This window comes from Polypterus senegalus, chromosome 1, assembly GCF_016835505.1.
Source record: "Polypterus senegalus isolate Bchr_013 chromosome 1, ASM1683550v1, whole genome shotgun sequence".
In the NCBI taxonomy this organism is placed as follows: Eukaryota; Metazoa; Chordata; class Cladistia; order Polypteriformes; family Polypteridae; genus Polypterus; species Polypterus senegalus.
The window spans coordinates 255,082,741-255,105,302 of NC_053154.1; the positions used below are offsets into that span (position 1 = coordinate 255,082,741).

General features: G+C 40.6%; 1 protein-coding gene across 2 annotated transcripts in view; it reads left to right on the plus strand.

Moving 5' to 3' along the window:
* Nucleotides 1-1,640: 1,640 nt before the first annotated feature.
* The window catches only part of parga (poly (ADP-ribose) glycohydrolase a), a 256,129-nt gene continuing 235,207 nt past the window's right edge, over nucleotides 1,641-22,562 (plus strand). The window contains exons 1-4 of one of the 2 annotated variants that reach the window (XM_039772313.1): nucleotides 1,641-2,094; nucleotides 2,302-2,435; nucleotides 9,552-9,618; nucleotides 10,250-10,954. In XM_039772313.1, coding sequence (XP_039628247.1) covers nucleotides 1,979-2,094; nucleotides 2,302-2,435; nucleotides 9,552-9,618; nucleotides 10,250-10,954 — 1,022 coding nt within the window. In that variant the 5' untranslated portion in view covers nucleotides 1,641-1,978. The remainder of the gene's footprint in view (nucleotides 2,095-2,301; nucleotides 2,436-9,551; nucleotides 9,619-10,249; nucleotides 10,955-22,562) is intronic. The other variant, XM_039772316.1, reaches the window with a different exon arrangement.

Sequence of the window (22,562 nt, forward strand, 5' to 3'; positions counted from 1 at the left end):
TGATTGACATACAGTGTGGCCAGTCTGAGATCTCCTTTCTTCTAACACACTGGTCATCCCGCTCGCGCAAGCTACTGCAAAACTCCGACTATCTAAGTGATCTAGTTAGCCTTCCAATTTATATAGACTAAAGAAGGGATTAAAAAAAATGTGTTTGTGGTTTGTGGGAGAGTATGGGCTGGATGTAGAATTGGAAGAGGATTTTTTTTCTCACAATGTCACAATCGAAGTGCGTTTGTCTGATCTGTCAATCTATCATTGCTATTCCAAAGAAGGAATATGCACTTTCGAACTGTTCATAAAAACTACTAAACTGATTTCCTTCCGAAAAGTGATCTGAGAAAGAGAAAGGAGAGGGAACTAAAATCGCAGTTAATCGGACAGCCGTATTTTTCACTCGGCTGAATTCAAAAGCAAAGGAAGACACACCGAAGCATCGCTCCGGGTAAGTCAGTCGATCATTAAGCATAAGAAGTCCTTCCAAGAAGAGAAATTCCTGCTGAGATTTCTAGACCCCTGGCCAGAGAAAAAGGAGTTTCTCCTTGTCATTAAACATGCAGAATGCAAGCAACCTAATAACGATCTGACCAGCATGTTGAATGAGCTTAATTTACAGCTGCAAGGAAAAGATAAAACCATGGTCATAATTAAGATTAGCTCAGAAAATGCAACATCTGTCCTCAAAGCTGCAGCGCCTTGATTTGGGGAACATCCAAAACCTCGCGTCAGAGCTGGAGACGCAATGGAAGGCATGTGCGCAACTTGACAGCATACGCTACACAGAGCAGATTGAAAATTGCCTGTCGGACTTTGACAGACGGTTTCAAGTCTCAGCTTTACTTGAGCCAATCGCTACATTTAAGTGCAATCCATTTAGGAAAGATGTTGAGGGTGATTCACCCACATCAAAAATTGCAAGACTGTTTCACCTAAAACTCCTCTACACTGGAGGATGAGATTTTGACACTACCTTCAGCTGAAGTCTGGGGCTCTTGGACAAATTTGAAACTTATTCACAGAGGAAAAGTACCCAAAGATAAGGAAATGTGCTACCTCCTTGACTGCATTATTCGGCTCAACTTATTTATGCGAGTCAGCCTTTTCCCACATTAAGATTATTAAATCCAAATACTGTAGTGACCATAAATGTGTTGAATTGTTATTGTGCCATAAGGATTATTCAGTTATGTAAGGTACGACAACATATATTTTATGTATAAAGTATACTCAGTGTATATATATATATATATATATATAGGATAGGTAGATCATTTCGACCTGTGCATTTTAAAAGTAGCTCGCAAGCCGAAAAAGTGTGGGCACCCCTGATCTAGTACTACAGGAATACTGTGTTAAAAAGTAAACTTATCCTCTATATTAATTTTAAATCACTGGACAACTAAAGTATTTACAGTATAAATTCGATAAATTACCTTATACGCGACCTCTTTACTCTTATTAATTATATAGTACTTATCGGGTGGCGTCTACATTTCCCCCAGTACAGTATATCTATTGAACCCAAACGTCCCTGTCAAAGTGCGCTTCGCATACAGGAAATGGCGTCAAATTCTTTGCGACAGACGATAGCTGCCTTGTTTACTAAAAACACTCAGTCACGTCACTACGACGGAAGAGCTGCCGCAAAGCGGATTGCGCACGTTCATGACGGAAGTGAAGGGTCGACTAAAACTGCGGGCTTTGTGTTAAAAGCAACGTAGTGAAAATGAAGTTATTATTCGGTGTCTTATGACTTTGACGTCGTTTTCCTTCACCGTACTGTCAGAGATTTTGAAAGAATTCACATCCTTTTGAAGGGTTTTATTCAGGTGCAATTGATAAACATTTTCCTACTCTGTCGCTGTTTGTTTTGACTTCCACGGTTTTAGAAATTCCGATAAAAACCCACTTATCTAAACAGGCTTTGTTTTCTCTCGACCGGAATGAAAGATTAAACTGCAGCATTGATCAGCCACATATGGCTAAAATATCATTTAGCTGTTTTAAACAGTGGCGAGATATATTGTATCTTTGTTTTGTATCTCAGTGGAAACGCTACCAAAAGGACCGTGCAACCTTTTCAAAATTCTTTTTGTAAGTGAAGTCTGATCATCATTATTACAGCATTGTAATACTATGTACTAATGTACTTGTTTAGACATACGTTAAATGGTGTGTGTATGTATGTATATATATGTGTATATACATAAATATATGAAGCAGTGTCAGCCATCACGATCAGACTGCATCGATTGACAGTATTTTATATGTTTTATTAATTCATAAATTTATTTCTTAAAGCATGAGTACACAGTCCAGTTGTTTAGGAAAGAGACTAAAATTGGACATAAACAACAAGAGACCCTTCATTGCTGCAGCAGCAGGGCTGACTTTGTTAAGTAAGACTTCATATCAAGGAAATACTTCGAATAAAGGTATGTGTGATTTTTTTTTTTTTAATTATTATGAAAGTGATAGTGTCTTGACTGGCAAATAATGACATTTTAATAGAACCTTTTAAAGCTTTAATTAATTTGGGTCATGTTGCTATACACAGGATACAGTAAAAATTCATAGAAGCATTGGGGTATTTCGGCGACACGGTGGCGCAGTGGGTAGCGCTGCTGCCTCGCAGTTAGGAAACTATGGTTCGCTTCCCGGGTCCTTCCTGCATGGAGTCTGCATGTTCTCCTTGTGTCTGCATGGGTTTCCTCCGGGTTCACCTGTTTCCTCCCATGCAGGTTAGGTGCATTGGCGATTCTAAATTGTCCCTAGTGTGTGCTTGGTGTGTCTGTACCCTGCGGTGGGCTGCTGTCCTGCCCGGGGTTTGTTTCCTGCCTTGCGCCCTGTGTTGGCTGGTATTGGCTCCAGCAGACCCCTGTGACCCTGTAGTTAGGATATAGCGGGTTGGATAATGAATGGATGCATTGGGGTATTTCAGGGATTTGATGTTATCAGTGTCTTATCCCCCTTTATGGGCTAATAGGGGATTCTCTTACTTAAAGCACTATACATAGGCAGAGGTGAACCACTTCAACAGCCACCAAAGTCTAATATGTACCTGGATGATATGACGGTAACCATTTTTGTGCCTGTACACACACCCCACATTAGCTATTAGGTGGTGAAGAGTTGAGAGAGAGAGGCAGTTAGCCAATCAGGGACAGGGAATGATTAGGGGGACTGAATGACCAGCCTGTGGTGGGCATTTTAACCAGGATATCTGGATAAACCCTGCAGTTTTTAGAAGATGCACAGGGATTTTTTTATAACTACAGAGAGTCAGGATGGTGCAAATTATTAAAGCACAGTTATCCCATTGTGGTAGAAATTCAATTTGGAAATATATTACAGAAAAACGTCCTGCCCTCAAACTTGGACGTCTTTGAGTGAGGAACCGGACAGGAGGGAGCTAATCCATTGTGTCTTTTATTTACTCTACAGCAAATCCTGAAGAGGGACAATTCACCAAAGTAGTCTGTTACTGAATGATAAAAAATAAGGGCAGAGGTCTGTTTTATAAACTGCTGAATTTACATAACAGTGCTGATTAATGCATATATTTACTCTGATTGATTCATTGGCTTACACCCAAATAACTTCTCCAAATAAAAGTCTATTCTTCTATACACTCATTCTTCTCGTATCTCTTAGGTTCAGTTATTACGTTTGAAATCTCTGTGTAAGTGACAACTCTCAAGCCGTGTTGTTTACAGGAAACCTGCCGATCTCTTAATTATCTCCTAGTACATTTTGTGTATTACATCATCCATTCTCTTAATACATTCTTGTGTTTTATTTACTTAACTATTTTAGTAGTTATCTTCATGACACTTCTACACACACACATATATATATATACAGTCATGTGAAAACATTAGGACACCCTTTGAAAGCATGTGGTTTTTTGTAACATTTTTAATAAATGGTTATTTCATCTCCGTTTCAACAATACAGAGAGATTAAAGTAATCCAACTAAACAAAGAAAACTGAAGAAAAGTCTTTTCAAGATCTTCTGTAAATGTCATTCTACAAAAATGCCTATTCTAACTGAGGAAAAAAATAGGACACCCTCACATGTATTCCCTCTTAAATTGGCTCAGATCTCACACAGGTATATCACACCAGGTGCACATAATTAGTAGATCGTTACTCTGCATGTTGAATGAGGCTTGCCCTATTTAAACCTCAGACATTTAGTTTGGTGTGCTCCTGACTGTTGAAGTGAGAGTGAGCACCATGGTGAGAACAAAAGAGCTGTCAGAGGACTTCAGAAAAAAGATTGTAGCAGCCTATGAGTCTGGGAAGGGATTTAAAAAGATCTCAAAAGATTTTGAAATCAGCCATTCCACTGTCCGGAAGATAGTCTACAAGTGGAGGGCTTTCAAAACAACTGCCAACATGCCCAGGACTGGTCGCCCCAGCAAGTTCACCCCAAGAGCAGACCGCAAGATGCTAAAAGAGGTCTCCAAAACCCTAAAGTGTCATCTCGAGAACTACAGCAGGCTCTGGCTACTGTTGATGTAGAAGTACATGCCTCTACAATCAGAAAGAGACTGTACAAGTTTAACTTGCATGGGAGGTGTGCAAGGAGGAAACCTTTGCTTTCCAAGAGAAACATCGAGGCCAGACTGACATTTGCCAGAGATAAAGTTGACAAAGACCAGGACTTCTGGAATAATGTTCTTTGGACAGATGAGTCCAAAATTGAATTATTTGGACACAACAGCAGAGGACATGTTTGGCGTAAACCAAACACAGCATTCCAAGAAAAGAACCTCATACCAACTGTGAAGCATGGAGGTGGAAGTGTCATGGTTTGGGGCTGCTTTGCTGCAGCAGGACCTGGTCAGCTCACCATCATAGAATCCACGATGAATTCTACTGTGTATCAGAAGGTGCTTGAAGAACATGTGAGACCATCAGTTAGAAAATTAAAGCTGAAGCGGAACTGGACCATGCAACATGACAATGACCCAAAACATACTAGTAAATCAACCAAAGATTGGCTGAAAAGAAGAAATGGAGAGTCCTGGAATGGCCAAGTCAAAGTCCAGATTTGAATCCCATTGAGATGCTGTGGGGTGACTTGAAAAGGGCTGTACGTGCAAGAAACCCTCAAACATCTCACAGCTGAAAAAGTTCTGCATTGAGGAGTGGGGTAAAATTTCCTCAGACCGATGTCGAAGACTGGTAGATGGCTACAAGAACCGTCTCACTGCAGTTATTTCAGCCAAAGGAGGTAACACTCGCTATTAGGGGCAAGGGTGTCCTATCTTTTCCTCAGTTAGAATAGGCATTTTGTAGAATGACATTTACAGAAGATCTTGAAAAGACTTTTCTTCAGTTTTCTTTGTTTAGTTGGATTACTTTAATCTCTCTGTATTGTTGAAACGGAGATGAAATAACCATTTATTAAAAATGTTACAAAAACCACATGCTTTCAAAGGGTGTCCTAATGTTTTCACATGACTGTATATATATATATATATATATATATATATATATATATATATAAAGTAATTTCCATTTCCATGTGCACTGCAAAACAAATTGCTTAACTATTGTTATCTCCAAATTATTCGCTCACACCTTGACTGCACTGAGGCACTGGGACCCACAATGGGATAAGCTTTCTCCTATTATCTCACCAATTCCTCTCCCTGCAGCCACCCAGGTTTTCGTAGATGGTCTCCCATCTAAGTACTGGCTACAAGAAGTGAAAATGCAATACCATCTAAGTACTGGCTACAAGGAGTGAATAAAAATATGCAATAAGTTTTACTCAGTTTAAACTTTACGCTTGGAACTCCTCTATGTCTTGGCTATGGCGTTAAATTGCACTTGCAGGGAAAACTTGGGTGTTGGTGGCAGGGTTGGCATACCAGCCACTGTAAAAATTTTATGCAGCTCTGAAACAGCAGACAGGGCACCTTTCTGTTGTCTGTGGGAGTAGCTCTGTTGTATGGGTGGCTGCTCACATTATGAAGGTAAATTGGGGAACAATGGGTTACTTCAGTGCGACAAGTGGCACTAATGGGGCTGGATATGAGGATTGTGTCAGTCCTCATGGGTCTGGTGACCATGGTGAAAGTGGCTTCATGCTGTTTGTCTTTGCAGAACGTCAGGGGCTGCGAATCGCTGGATCCTGGTTCCAGCACCCAGGGCTGCATTGTTGGACTCGATACTCCAGTACTGGTAGTGCGGTGAAGGTGATTGATCATTTCTTTGTGGGCAGGTGCTGGAGTTTCCTATAGAATCGCAGGGTCTACAGATGTGCCAATTTGTGAATTCTGACCACAGACTTGTTGCTACCCTGAAGATCCAGCTTACATCGATGATCCTGCTTAGGTCCAGTAGGCTAACACCTACTGGGAGACTGAGGCTAGACCTGGTCAGATTTAAAGATCAGGCTCTTTCTAAAGAGTCTGCATGCAGTTTGTGGGAGGAAATTGCAGTCTGTGGTACGGCTGCCAATCCTGTGTTATGGGAGACGACCAGTGACAAGACCTTGAAGGGTTGCTTGCTGATGGTTGTGTTGTCGTTGCCAGTGTTTCCAGAAGGAGGTGTTTTATCTTGCAGGCCATCTTGGATATCATCGAGAGGAGTCACAGCGCACAGCTTGATGGCTACTTCTGTTCTGTACCTTGAACTGAGAAGATTAGCTGCGAGAGCCCTCAGGACAGATAAGGAGGCGTTTGTTAGAGGAATTTGTGAACAGTCCTTGCAGATGACGCTGCATTTGTGACCTGCTGGGCTGGCTACTTTGAGCAGGTGTTTAAAGCTGATCCTCTAGTTTGGATGTTGGACATCTCTGGGTGTATGGTTCTCGAGTCTGATCCTCTCAATAGCTGTGAACCACCCAGTCTCACTGATATTGCATAGGTAGTGAACCAGCTAAGGATAGGGTGAGCTTCTCCAGGTTGGTGGTAAGGCTATCATCCTTGCATTGCAAGCAAACTTTGCTTCCAGTTGGGAGACAAGCGTCATCACAGCTGACTGGAAAACGGGACTTGTCATCCCTGTCTGGAAAGGGAAGGGTGATCGTGTGGATGTGAGTGTTGTGCTGATCGTGTGGATGTGAGTGTTGTGCTGTGCGTTTTTTCCCCAGTTGATTCAGGGGTTTGCCAAGGCAAGGTTATTATAGTTTTGCCTTTTTGTATTAGTTTTTATTTCTGTATTTTTTCTGACCATACTTGGAAATTCAGTTTAGTTTTAGTTTTCCTTCATCGTGTATTTTTAGTTTTAGTTTAGTTTTTATTTCACAAAGACATTTCAGTTTTAGTAATTATGGAATGGAGCTCCTATGGAGTTAGTTTTGTGTCACAATCAGACAGAACTGTACACTTAACAGATTTGGATACGAGTTTAATGTTAGTGGAAGCTTACTATACTCCCTGGTTTAAAGTAAAGTTAAATAAATCGGACTCAGCTGCATGAATTAAAAAAAAATGTGTTCAGGTAAAGTACCACTTCCGGGTGATGTATTTGGCCCAAAAGTTAATACAAATCAACAATTGTGGTGTAACAACCACATGTCAATTTTATCCATCTATCTAGTTGCATTTTTGAGTTGTCATGTTTATACACATACACACACACACACACGTGTGTGCGCGTGTACACACAATTCCAAAAAACAGTATTGTTTGACAGTGGTTAGTCTATAACGTCAAGATTCATTAAAATATCGAGGTCGAATTTTTTCATGATTACTATACTTTCTCTATACTTCGTATATGAGAAAGTAAAAACGATTTCTCCTGTGTGAAGCGGCAGGTGAATTGCTGTCAACAAAACGCAGACACCTGATAAATAAACTGAAACGTTACTCACTCGTGATTTTTCTGTCCATATGGTAAACGTTTTATTGACCAGCACATTCTGATTTCAGCTGTTTGGATTACATCTTGATATACAACAAGCACAAAGAAAGATGGCATGCAAATTGCTTTCTATTTCTCACACTTTACGCACCCGCGCTCAGCTTGTTCTGTCACTGCAAATGCTGTGTGAACAGCCGCCCTCCGTCACCAGCCGCCATTCACTGGATAAATATATGTGGGCGACTCGTGGTGGATGACTTTCTGTTTTAGAGTTAAAACTTACAGGGGTTAAAGACTAACTGTAAGAATATTCATTCAAAAACAAAAACTACAAATATTTTAGTAAATTAGTTTATTTCAGTTAGTATTTCCAGCTACTTTAGTAGTTTCTGTTAGTTTTAGTCTTTCATTCCGGTTTTGTTAATTATTTTGTTTCAGTTTATGAAAATGTTTTTTTATTAATAGTTTCAGTTTTGATTTTAGTTTTCGTTAACTATAATAACCTTGCGTCAAGGGCATGCATGGTCTCTGTTTGGTGCTTGCATTGATTGTGTATTGTGCAGGGTTGTGGGGTCCAGTGGCTGTGGGGCATCTGTTGATGAAGAAAGATTCACTGATCTTGAATTTTCTGACGATGCTGTGATCTATGCTCTGATCGGGGCTCTCGAGAAACTGAACGAGGAGTCTTGAGTGTTTCCCTTTTGAGTGTCCTGGATAAAACCAAGATCTAGTCCTTTAATGACCTCTTGGGTGCAGCCATCAGTAGTGTCTGTTTCTGGAGACAATATCTACCTTGTCAAGAGGTTTACTTACCTCAGCAGCAACATTCATATCTCCGGTGACTCTTCTTATGAAGTCAGTAGACGGATTGAGGGTGCGGGGGGTGGTGTGGGGTTGTCATGAGGTCGTCGTAAAGGGATGTATGGCGCCTCCAATATCTCTGCAAAGGGATGAAGGTCCAAGTCTTTAAGAGTCCTGGTGCTTCCTGTTTTGCTATATGGTTGAGACACATGGACACTATCCAATGACCTAAGACTGGAGTCCCTTCGTACTGTGTCTCTTTGGAGAAACCTGGGAACTGCTGCTTTGACTTTGTATTGTAATAGATTTTGCTCATAGAGTCCCGAATGAAGCATCTTCCCTGCGTTGTGAGGGAGTGTCAGTTATGGCACTATGGCTGTTTGCCGCGATTCCCAGAGGGTAATCCAGCTTGCAGAATCCTCATTGGGGACCCAAGTGGCTGGACCAGGTCAATTGGATGCCCATGTAATGCCTGACTGCGGCAGATAGATGGTCATTTCTGGAGGATGGGTTTGGATTGTGTGTTTGCCCAGTGGGTTGCCCACAGGAAACCCGAGCTGTTTCGGGTTCATACATCAGAGTTTGGGACAATTGGTGTCAATTGGCATAAATATGTTTGTAACTGTATAGCTATTGTACACAACTTTAATTTTGAGGGGAATTTCCACTTGTTTTTTCTATGTTAATTTGTAGTGTTAAAAACATATTACTTTGGCTTGATGTTAAAGCCATTGACTACAGAATTACGTGCATGGTATGTTTTTAATTTTACAAAGTGTTTTGAATGACTAACCAAGCTAATTCTGCAATATTTTTTAACAGTTGTAAGTTTAAAAAATGTGTGCATTATAGGCATTTGAAGAGACACCGATACACATTCAGGTGATATGAATTAATCTCTTATTTCTTAAAACTGTTTTTAGACTACCAACTGGAAGCATCTGATGCATTAAATAAACAAAAACAGAGGCTGAAAATGGATATACCAAAGTAAGTATTTTGCATCTGCTACATTTATACTTTAGTAGTGTTTGTATTTCCCTAAGCTAACTTTATATTACAAGTTGAGTATCCCTAATCTGAACTTCCAAAATCTAAACTGCTAAAAATCTGAAACTTTTTGAATGCCAGCATGATACAAAGCGCAAGTCTCACACAATGAGTCTCTTTTATCAAACTTCACTTAGATTTTAAGCATGAAAATATGCTTACACCAAAAACTGGATGTGTATAACATGTGCAGATTCAAAACTGATTCATTCTTTTTTTCATACCCCCGTGAAGCTTAGAGCAGGGGTGGACAAAGTCAGTCCTGGAGGGCCGCAGTGGCTTAACTTCTTAAAGCACCCATAAATACATGTGCCGTATTCTTCGTTATGATATCTGTCTCCATGACTTGGCTGTTAAGTGTGTAAGCATGCCTTTAGTGATACAGGGGAAAGTAACACTGTATGTTTTATTTTTTGGCTGTCAATCACATAGGCATGGTCATGCTATTGTGAATTGTCAACTCAATAAAAATTATGTGAATATGAAATTTTGTACTTTGGTGTTTGTTATTCAAATGTAAATGTATAAATGTAATATTAAAGCTATAGTTTTTATTTTTATTTTCATGTAGAGCTATCAAGTCTGAAGATTTAGAAGCTGAGAATTCTGGGAAACAGACAGCCATGATTAATGCATCTCACATATCAGAAACCATGAACAAAGTAAAACAAACTGTACAGAAAATTGATGACTCATCTGAAGTAAAAGATCTTGATAAAAAAAGTGCAGATAGACCCGAAGAATCAACACAAACAACAGACAAAGAAGTATCGAAGATCTTGTGCATAGGTACTGTAGATGAAGACAGCAACACACTTAAATGTAATTCCACATCATTTATGCAACAGTCTAAGAAAGCTGAAAATATTGACACACTGTTTGTCAGTCACTCCTCTTCAGTCTGTTCAATAGCCATTAAATCAAACCTTGATCAACAAGATGTGGAAATGAGTAGTCTAGAAAGTCCTACCAATTGCCAAGAAGAACCTGCTTGTAATTTCTTTATAGCCGAAGGACAAGAACAGTGCAAGAGCAATGATGAATCTAATTTTATTAGTAATACTGGCAATTTAATGTGCAAAACAAACAGTGAAATTCACACAGTTGGAAAAGACAAACTACAGTCGAGTTCTAACAGAAACAACCATGAAAGCAGGGCATTTTCAGAGGGGAATGAGAATGTAAGCCCTTTAGCAACGGATACCGGGACATCCAAGAATTCTGGAAAACGAGAACCAAAAATTACTGATTATTTTCAAAGAAAACAGCCAGAATGGTATGTACAGTATGTTTTTATTTTTATACCTTTGTTTTCATTAAAACTGTAATTACAGGTAAAATTCTAGGAAAGTGTAATAATCTGTTGATCAAAATGAAAATTATTGTACGCAGTCTTTAATGGTACATCATTTTCTAAAGTTAATTATTTATTAATTAATATTATTATATAATACAAAATGCAAATGTGGGTTGAGTATAGTTCAAGAAATTTCAGGTAAGAAAGAGTTAAGCCATAAAGTATGTGCTTTTTTATATTCAAGTACAGTTTTTAAGTCAAAGTCAAAAGTCAAAGCGAACTTAATTGTCATCTCATCCATATACAAGTATACAGATAGACGAAATTGCAAAGCTCAGGGTCCACATTGTAACAACATGAAGTGCAAATAAAAAATTTAAATGAAATTAAAAATAGAATTAAAATTTTAAATTAAAACGCAAACAAGACAAGACATTGTGCAAAGACAAGTTTGTTAATCCTCTGCACGTAGGCCCACTTAGCTGTCCTCGTAGTTTGAGACAGGTTGGCTCTGGCCACCCTGAGGGTGGCCTTGTCTCCATATCTGAAGGCTGCATTTCTGATCTTGAGTAGCGTGTGCACTTCTCTCATCATCCTGGGCTTTTGGTTGGTCTTGTGGTAACATCCTTAGTAACAGTAACATCCTCTATGCATTTGGAGATGTAGCCAGTCACAGTCTGTGTACTCCTCCAGATTGATGGAGTCACCATCCATAGCAGCCTCCCTGAAAATGTCCCAGTCTGTCAATTCGAAGCAGTCTTGGAGAGGTGAAACAGCACCAACTCTCCAAGACTTTGCAAACCCAGTTCCAAAAAATGCTGGGACAGTATGGGATTTGTAAATTCTATTTACACTGTACCATATTGGAAACACTACAAATTATTGGATATTTTACCTTGTCAGTTTAATTGATGTGTTTGAGTGTTGGATGAGTGTAACACGCACCTAAAAAGTTGTGACAGCCAAGCGTTTACCAATGTGTAACATCACCATTTCTTTTAGTAATACTTATTAAGCATTTGGACAATAAAGACACTAGTTGGTTATTATGTTTAGAATTATATAGATATTCAGCTTCACAATTGTATGGGACCATTCTCAATTGTAGACAGGTCAAGACTGTAGGCAGGCCAGTCTAGTAACCACACTCTGCTTATGCAGCCTTGCATTTATAATCTGTGTAGGATGTGGCTTAGCATTGTCCAACTAGAAAATGTAGTGACGGGACTGGGAAAACACCACATGTGGAAGGCAGCATACATTGCTCCAAAATGTTATGTGCATGTTACCCATGCCATGGACTCGGACACATACCCCCACACCATGACAGACACTCGTTTTTGGAGCTGACACTGATAACAGCTTGAATAATCTTTTTTGGTTTGGCCTGGAGGTCACAATGGCTCTTTTTTTTTCAAAAAATATTTGAATTATTGATTCGTCTGACCGCAACACACCATTGCACTGTGTTGCTTTTCATCTAAGATGAGACCAAGTCAGGGAGACGTCCGTAGCGCTTCCAAGACAGTGTTACTATATGGCCTTCTGCTTTGTATAGTAAAGCCTTGGCTTGCATCTGTGGATTCTGTAGTGAATAGTATTTGACTGACAAAGGTTTATTGAAGTGTTCCCAAACCCTTGTCATGATCTCCATCACATTTGCACGACAGCTTTTAAGAGAGTTACGTCTGAGCACACACATCCAAAAGTGGCTTTTGGCCTTGCCCTTTGAGCACTGAGGTTTGATTGGATTCCTTGAATCTTTTAATTAAATTTTGAAATTTAGAGACTGAAATGCCTAAAATCCTGCAGATTTATCTTTGGGGAATGTTGTTTTTAAAAGTGTTGGATTATTTGCTTCCACACTGTTGGCAAAGTGGTGAGCTTCCACCAACCCTTGCTCTTGAAGTACTAAACATTTTGGGAGGTTCCTTATATACTATAACATGATTCCCTCACCTGTTTTAACGTAACCTTGTTATTTCAACTTTCACATTGTTGTTAGTCCTAAACCACCCCTTTCCCAATTTTTTTGGGCCATGTTGCAGGTATCAGTTTCAGAATAAATTTACATTGGATTCAAAAAGTATTGTGACTGGTTCACTTTCTGCGCACTTTTTTTTGCCCAGCAGTCTACTACATTCAGTGACTAGACATGAGACATTACATTTATCCCACAGTACCCTCCTCATCATGATTTCCTTGATATGAAATCTTCATTAAAGAAGTGTACTATATGTACTGTATATTATTACTTATTATTAGACATTAAGAGCAAGAATGAGTTTGTTGAGTGAAAAAAGTATGACTTCTACAATAACAGAATGATCCAAAACACACTGACTATACTATGAAGTACATGAAGAATCGCAAGGTGAAGGTTTTGGAATGTGTCTCGCAGTTTCAATATAAAACAAAATATATAATTTTTTCAGCTCTAGTTTCCTGACTGTCTCACATTCTCTTTGAGATTTTCAGTGATATTCAATAGAAACCAGTCCTCCCTGTACTCACACGTTTATTATGTCATCAGTTGCCTTACAGTCCCAAAGCATAATAGATTGGAAGGTGTAATTTTTTTTTTTAAACTGCTCTTTTTTGTCTCCAAACAAACCATTTGTTATTGTGGCTAAAGAGATCAATTTTAACTTTTATCTGTCCACAGCATTTGGTTCCAAATGCCCCTGTCTTTTGCCGGTTTTGCATACTTAGGATGTTGTTTTCAAGCCTACTTCAAATTAGATCTAAATCTTTCTTCAACTGACATGAACTGAAACTGTGACATTTTTCATAAAAGAATATATTTTTTTAATCTGTTACCCATGTACTTTATCATGATGGAAGAGAAAACATTTTAATCTCATGTTTACATGCAGAACTGAGAGGAAAAGTTTATAGTATTATAAAACCCAATTGTGTATACAAAGGCAGACAATGTTAAGAGCGTCCATGGAAAAATGAAGGAAAAAAAAAAATGTTACTCTTGTCGCCTAATCCATGTCTGATGTTTGAAGCAGAACTCATGCTCAATGACTAAGAAAAGCATATTTATAAGCCTTAAATTCTCCTTGGTACATTGAATATATTAATACTCTGTTTTAGGAAGCAATATTCTCGGTGCCCGATTTAAACAAATTTTGCATAAATTTACTTGATCATGGAGAATGGAATGCCTATCTCTTGCACCACTCCTCTTTAGTTCTCCATTGCTATTTGAATATGGTGATGTTTAATTTAGATTTCAGCTTTCTGGGCACCCAATGTGAACAGAGACTTTGTCCGAAATTGTTATAAAGAATGGATTTAGTTAACTCAGAATTAATTCCTGTCTCACACACCATCACTCTTTGATTTTTCCATAATGATTTGCCCCATAGTAGACAATATCACCTGTTGCCGATGTTGAACTTTGACCAGATCTTGGGTCATCTGTATTGTGTTTTTCAGCATCTGTGTTGTTTTGCTTCTGAAGCAAACATACACAATAAACCATAAAAGCTAAAATGTGTAATTAATAAGTTTTGTACCTATAGACCTTTATACGCCTGAAAACGTTTTTATGTGCAATATGCATCTATTTGTTTGCTTATTACCCCAAAAATGCATTGTAAAAGAGACTGCAGTTCATAAATTGTTTCCATATAATTTCCATGCATTCCAACATTGAATACCCACATCAGCAAGTTCATCAAAATATGTGCTTACAATCCAATCCTTGTCAAAGTCACTATGATCTCTTATTGAAACCATGCTCCCATAATAATAATAATGCTTTGCAATTGGTGTAGGATGAATACTGGCAGTAGGTGCGAACCGTCACCGAACATCTTGGGGAGAATATATTAACTTTACATTGGACAGTGCATATCCAAAATCTGGGCTCTAGCTTTAGTGCCACTGCATAGCTCATGGTAGCAAGTTAAACCATTAATTTGTCAGTTACTACACCTGTTTTGGAGCCCCTACGTTCCACATTTACTCAAGTTTTCTTTTTTTTTGTTTTTTTTTTTTATTTTGTCAAGTTAAAGTGGCTGTATGTATGTATGTATGTATGCATGTATGTATAGATCAGGGGTCTTCAAATCCAGTCCTGGAGAGCCACTGTGCCTCACTGGGCAACTCTTTGCCTTAATTTTAATTGATACACAACTTAAGACTCAGGCCCCTTAATTATTTCTTTTTTTCTAAATTAGTAACTAAACAATATTAAGACAGAAAATGAACCACATAAACAACAACCTGTGTCCATCACACAATAATTGAAAATAAAGAAAGGTTAAGGCCTCAGTAATCTTGATCTGCTCAGGTCCAGAAAACATTTTGACAGCGCTCTTAAAAAAAAAAATTAACACTTTTGGAAATGTCTGCCATGGCAGAGTGAGCACCATGGAATTAAATGTTCTTCTTTTTCTGTCGGCTGCTCCTGTTAGGTGTCGCCACAGCGGATGATCTTCTTCCATATCTTTCTATCCTTTGCATCTTGTTCTGTTACAACCATCATCTGCATGTCCTTTCTCACCACATCCATAAACCTTTGCTTAGGCCTTCCTCTTTTCCTCTTCCCTGGCAGCTCTATGCTTAGCATCCTTCCCCCAATATACCCAGCATCTCTCCCCTGCACATGTCCAAACCAATGCAATCTCACCTCTCTGACTTTTTCTCCCAACCGTTCAACTTGAGCTGACTCTCTAATGTACTCATTTCTAATCCTATCCATCCTCGTCACACCCAGTGCCAATCTTGGCATCTTTAACTCTGCCACCTCCAGCTCTGTCTCCTGCTTTCTGGTCAGTGCCACCATCTCCAACCCATATGACATAGCCGGTCTTACTACTGTCCTGTAGACCTTCCCTTTCACTGTTGCTGATACCTGTCTTGTCACAAATTACTCCTGACACTCTTCTCTACCCATTCCACCCCACCTGCACTCTTTTTCACCTCTCTTCCATAATCCCCATTACTCTGTACTGTTGATCCCAAATATTTAAACTCATCTACCTTCGCCAACTCTACTCCCTGCATCCTCACCATTCCACTGACCTCCCTCTCATTTACACACATGTATTCTGTCTTGTTCCTACTGACCTTCATTCCTCTCCTCTCTAGAGCATATCTCCACCTCTCTAGGGTCTCCTCAACCTGCTCCCTACTATCGCTACAGATCACAATGTCATCAGCAAACATCATAGTCCACGGGGAACTTCTGTCTAATCTTGTCTGTCAACATTTCCATCACCATTGCAAATAAGAAAGGGCTCAGAGCCGATCCCTGATGTAATCCCACCTCCAACTTGAATGCATCCATCACTCCTACCGCAGACCTCACCACTGTCACACTTCCCTCGTACATATCCTGTACAACTGTTACGCACTTCTCTGCCACTCCCGACTTCCTCATACAATACCACAGCTCCTCTCGAGGCACCCTGTCATATGCTTTCTTCAGGTGCACAAAGACGCAATGCAACTCCTTCTGGTCTTCTCTAAACTTCTCCACCAACATTCTCAGAGCAAACATTGCATCTGTGGTGCTCTTTCTTGGCATGAAATGATACTGCTGCTCACTAATCATCACCTCACTTCTTTACCTAGCTTCTACTACTCTTTACCATAACTTCATGCTGTGGCTAATAAATTTTATTCCCCTGTAGTTACTGCAGTCCTGCACATCCCCCTTATTCTTAAATATCAGCACCAGTACACTTCTTCTCCACTCCTCAGGCATCCTCTCACTTTCCAAGATTCCATTAGACAATCTGGTTAAAAACGCCACTGCCATCTCTCCTAAACACCTCCATGCTTCCACAGGTATGTCATCTGGACCAACGGCCTTTCCATTCTTCATCCTCTTAGCTGTCCTTACTTCTTCCTTGCTAATCCGTTGCACTTCCTGATTCGCTATCTCCACATCATCCAGTCTCTTTTCTCATTCGTTCTTTTCATTCATCAGCCTCTCAAAATACTCTTTCCATCTGCTCACCACACTCCCCTCTCTTGTGAGTATGTTTTCGTCTTTATCCTTTATCACCCTAACCGGCTGCACATCTTTCCCAGCTCGGTCCCTCTGTCTAGCCAATCGGTACAGGTTCTTTTCTTCCTCCTTAGTGTCCAACTTCTCATACAACTCATCATACGCCTTTTCTTTAGCTTTTGCCACATCTCTCTTCACCTTGCGCCTTATCTCCTTGTACTCTTGTCTACTTTCTGCATCTCTCTGACTATCCCACTTCTTCTTTGCCATCCTCTTCCTCTGTATACTGTTCTGTATTTCCTCATTCCACCACCAGGTTTGCTTTTCCTCTTTCCAGATGTCATGCCAAGCACCCTTCTAGCTGTCAAATAACGGGTTTAATCAGCAATGAGAATCGGCTTCAAATTAAGAAACTGAATGAAGTGAAGTTGGTTGGAGTTTGAGGCCCCAACTTAGTTGGTCATCTGTTGGCTCACTTCACATCAAATTTATGTTTAGGTGCCATTTAAGGAAAAAAGAATCAATTCAGTGGTCAGAGTCTCAAAAAAAGTAAATCAAAATAAAGGGAAATATGTATTAGCAGCAAAAAGTGGTCACTAATTAAGAATATTGTTAGAATGAAAACTTGCAGCCACAGTAGCTCTCCAGGGGCCACATGTATAACGGCATGCGTAGAACTCGCACTATAACATGGCGTAAGCACAAAAGCGGGAATGTGTGTATGCACAGAAAAATCCAGATGCATAAATCTGTGCTTACGCCAACTTCCACATTCTTCCGCTATATAAATCCCGGTCAGCGTGAAAAGTAACGCACGCACACGCGCCTGCTGTCTCGCCCTAACTCTTCCCAGAATTAGGCCTTTTTGAATATAAAAATCAATATAAATAGCCCTTAAGCTCAGTGTTCTGTAAAAAGACAATGGCAAAACCACGAGGAAAAATAAAACAATTTCAGCGAATACCAAGTGGAGGCAAGGAAAAATGTACTATTTGTTGGTTTAAACAGTGGTGTAAACAAGAAAAGGAAGTTGATCAAGTGACATAGCGTGTCTGAGAAACTTGAAAGCTCAAGTTCACAATGTCGCACAGTGCCTAAAATAAAAAGTTGTCACATATCAAAGTCACCATGAACAGGCAAGTTGTAGCCCACTGTCTGAGTGTCATATGAAAGCTTATTAGGGTTCGGGGGGAAAAAGCATGAAATGTAAACTTTAATCTTGAAATTTCCACTTTAATCACGTGGTATATTTTGTCATTAAAGTAGAACATCATAAACTTCATCTTAAAATCGTTTAATTTACTAATTTCTCAAATCCCATTGTAACTAAAGTAGCATGTTAAATGCTTTGTATTGTATTTGATCTTCTATGTGCTCTATGTGTGTGAATCACTACGTGCTTCTTAAACCGGCTTTCTCTTCCTCCGACAGGACACAGAATCCATTACATTTGTGATATTACAGCTCTCTGAATAACTAAAATACTGAGATATATACATGATATCATTTTCATGATGATAGGAGTTAAAGCACGTTACTAAACATGGGAACATGGTGGCGCAGTGATTGTGCGCAACCTTTGATGAAATAATTTATTCCAGCAGTACTGCCTCTTTCAGACGTACTAACCCCCAATTCCTGTCCTTCCTTTTCTTTCTCCAAATACGCAATCGCCACACAATCTTGTAAGGAATGTTGAAATATCTTCGTAGTATATGTTTAATTATTCTATCCTTCATGCCAGTCCCAGTGAAGCATACAGTGCAAGGCAGGAACAATCCGTGAATGGAGTGCCAGATCCTTGCTAGAATAGCGATACCGTGTCCTTTAATTATTAACAATATCCCTCCATCCATCCTCTTCCGCTTATCTGAGATCGGGTCGCGGGTCAGCAGCTTCACCAGAGATGCCAAGACTTCCCTCTCCTCAGCAACTTCTTCTAGCTCTTCCGGGGGAATCCCGAGGCGTTCCCAGGCCAGCCGGGAGACATAGTCCCTCCAGCATGTCCTGGGTCTTCCCCGGGGCCTCCTCCTGGTTGGACGTGTCCATAACACCTCACCAGGGAGACGTCCAGGAGGCATCCTGATCAGATGCCCGAGCCACTTCATCTGACTCCTCTCGATGCGGAGGAGCAGAGGCTCTACTCTGAGCCCCTCCTGGAAGACTGAGGTTCTCACCCTATCTTTAAGGGAAAGCCCAGACACCCTGGGGAGGAAACTCATTTCGGCCGCTTGTATTTGCGATCTTGTTCTCTCGGTCACTACCCATAGCTCATGACCATAGGTGAGGGTAGGAACGTAGATCGACTGGTAAATTGAGAGCTTTGCCTTACGGCTCAGCTCCTTTTTCACCACGACAGACCGATGCAGAGTCCGCATCACTGCCCGCATCACTGCGGACACCGCACCGATCACCCAATCCTGAGTCCACCAAACCGGACCCCCTCAATGCTCTGGCTGTGGCTAGAAATTCTGTCCATAAAAGTTATGAACAGAATCGGTGACAAAGGCAGCCCTGGCGGAGTCCAACTGTCACTGGAAACGGGTTTGACTTACTGCCAGCAATGCAGACCAAGCTCTGACACCTGTTGTACAGGGACCGAACAGCCCTTATCAGGGGGTCCGGTACCCCATACTCCCAGAGTACCTCCCACAGAATTCCCAGAGGGATACGGTCGAACATGTAGACTGGTTGGGCAAACTCCCATGCACCCTCCAGGACCCTGTTAAGGGTGTAGAGCTGGTCCACTGTTCCATAACCAGGATGAAAACCACACTGTTCCTCCTGAATCCGAGGTTCGACTATCCAACAGACCCTCCTCTCTAGGACCCCTGAATAGACTTTTCCAGGGAGGCTGAGGAGTGTGATCCCTCTGTAGTTGGAACACACCCTCGGGTCCCCCTTCTTAAAGAGGGACCACCACTCCAGTCTGCCAATCCAGAGGCACTGTCCCCGATGTCCATGCGATGTTTTAGAGGCGTGTCAACCAAGACAGTCCTACAACATCCAGAGCCTTGAGGAACTCTGGGCGTATCCTATCCACCCCCGGGGCTCTGCCACCAAGGAGTTTTTTTGACCACCTCGGTGACCTCAGTCCCAGAGGTGGGGGAGCCCACCTCCGAGTCCCCAGGCTCTACTTCTTCATTGGAAGGCATGTTAATGGGATTGAGGAGGTCTTCGAAGTACTCCCCCAACCGATCCACACTGTACCAAATTGACGTCGGCAGCGCACCATCCCCACCATATACAGTGTTGACACTGCACTGCTTCCCCCTCCTGAGACGCCGGATGGTGGAACAGAATCTCCTCGAAGCCGTCTGAAAGTCGTTCTCCATGGCATCCCCAAACTCCTCCCACGTAGGGCTGTGCGATATGACCAAAATCTTATATCCCGATATTTCATTTCATATCCCGATATCACGATATAGTACATTTTCTTTGTATTCAGTGAATAGTTTATATAATCACCACTCCTTTTTTTTCATTTAAATTAAAAAATCAAAAATTAGAAGTACTCAACTTGTAATTATTTCTGTTCTTTTATTTAGAACATTTGAGCAAATGTTTGACTTAGAATGTAAACATAAAATGTTAATGTATCAAATATAAAACACTTTTTAAAAACAAATTACTAAAGGCCCAATATAAAATACTGCTATATAAAATGCCTGACAAACAAAATGTGAACTGTAGCAGCAATAACTCTCACAACATATATTAAATATAAAAGGATCAAAGCACTAACAACTAAACTATATAAGGCCAATAAACCCTTTAAACAAAATAAATACAAGTCTAACATTAACTGTCAAAACCAAATGTAAACATTGTACTTCAAACTGTAGCAGCAATAAGGTTTACGACAAAAATATATTAAATATATAATATTAAATATAATATTTTTTAGGCTACATTCTAGTAAAATGTTAATTTGCACATCGTAGTGTGGCAAATCTCCGTTAATGAGTTACAGCTGATCGCCCGCGCGGGACTGGACGGCGCTAACGTGTTGATGCCGTCCAGCCCCAAGCACGGGGCGATCCGCGGTAACTCGTTAACGGAGATTTGCCGTGTTAATGCAGTTGAGGCGTAAACGTAATGTAGCGTTCTGTTCTGCAGTTTGTGTTCTGTGATTTACATCCCTCTCAGTTATTTATTCTGTTGTCCCTGTTATTTCTGAAGGACTGTAATAAAGTGGAAGGGGGGGGAGCGCTGTGAAAAAGGAGGAGTGGATGACGATCTTGTCGCCCCTAGCTAAGAGAGTTTGTTTTTGGATTGCTGTCTGTTCGGCGTGGTTGTGGCCAACAGCAACCATTTTTTTGTTTGTGTTTAATAAAGAGGGAACTAACCAAGTGACCGTCTCGGATCGTCATTACGTCTGGAAGACGCTACAGTAATTTTAACAAGATTAACGCTGACAGCAAACGCTGCAGGGAAAATTATGCCTTAAGCAAATTGTTTTGGTAGCAATTAATCTTCCAAGCTTTTAACATGCTCGTTTAAATAGTACCTTTACAACTGTAATATCCTATGTGGCCTGCCTCTCAGTTGTAAACTCTCTGCATGCTCGCTCACGTGCTTTTTGCAGAGGTGGTAGAAGAGGTTTGTCGTGTTGGAGTCTGTGGTAGCGATCGGTTTGCCGCATAATTTGCACAGTACCGTTTTCTGGTCCGTATCAGACTATTCAAATCCAAACCATCTCCATACTACAGAGGTAGCCCCTCGTTTAGGAACAAGGTCCTTCTGTGTGGAGCTATCTGGTGTTGCCTCGTCTTCATCAGCCATGCTAGTGTGTCTGCATCCACGCAGGCCATCAAAACAATGAAAAAAATATTGCCGTAAACAGTTTATTTTGCGACACCACGAAACAAATGATAGCGTAATGTGCAGCGATAGACGTTTTCATATTGTCATCAGATATATATCGTTATATCGAACAGCCCTACTCCCACGCCCAAGTTTTTGCCTCAGCAACCACCGAAGCCGCATTCTGCTTGGCCTGCCGGTACCTATTAGCTGCCTCCAGAGTCCCACAGGACAAATATGCCCTCTAGCACCCCCTCCAGTTACTCCAGAAAAGGTGGGTACTCCAGACTGGTGTTCGGTGCATTAGCACAAACAACAGTTGGGAAAGGCGGAGGGAAGCTACCGTCTTGTCCACCGGGGTAAACCCCAATGAACAGGCTCCCATTTGGGAGGGCAATAGGTATGCTTACACCCACTCTGTGCCTCTCACCGGAGGCAACTCCAGAGTGGTAGAGAGTCCAGCCCCTCTCAAGGAGATTGGTTACAGAGTCCTAGCTGTGCGTCGAGGTGAACCCGACTATATCTAGCGAACCTCTCGACCTCGCGCACTAGCTCAGGCTCCTTCCCCTTCAGAGAGATGACATTCCATGTCCCAAGACGTAACAATATAGATTATTTAAATGAAGTTAAAGTTTTATCTGTATAATAAATAAACATATTTTGCTGCATTTCATCTTAACAATGATATCGTCATCATAAGGATAAATATGCGCTTTATAGAGTGGCTTAGGTTGTGCAATATTATATCTATAGTGCAAGTTTACAGTGAGGTAATTGTACTTATAAGTACAAACCGTTCTACAAGGAGCA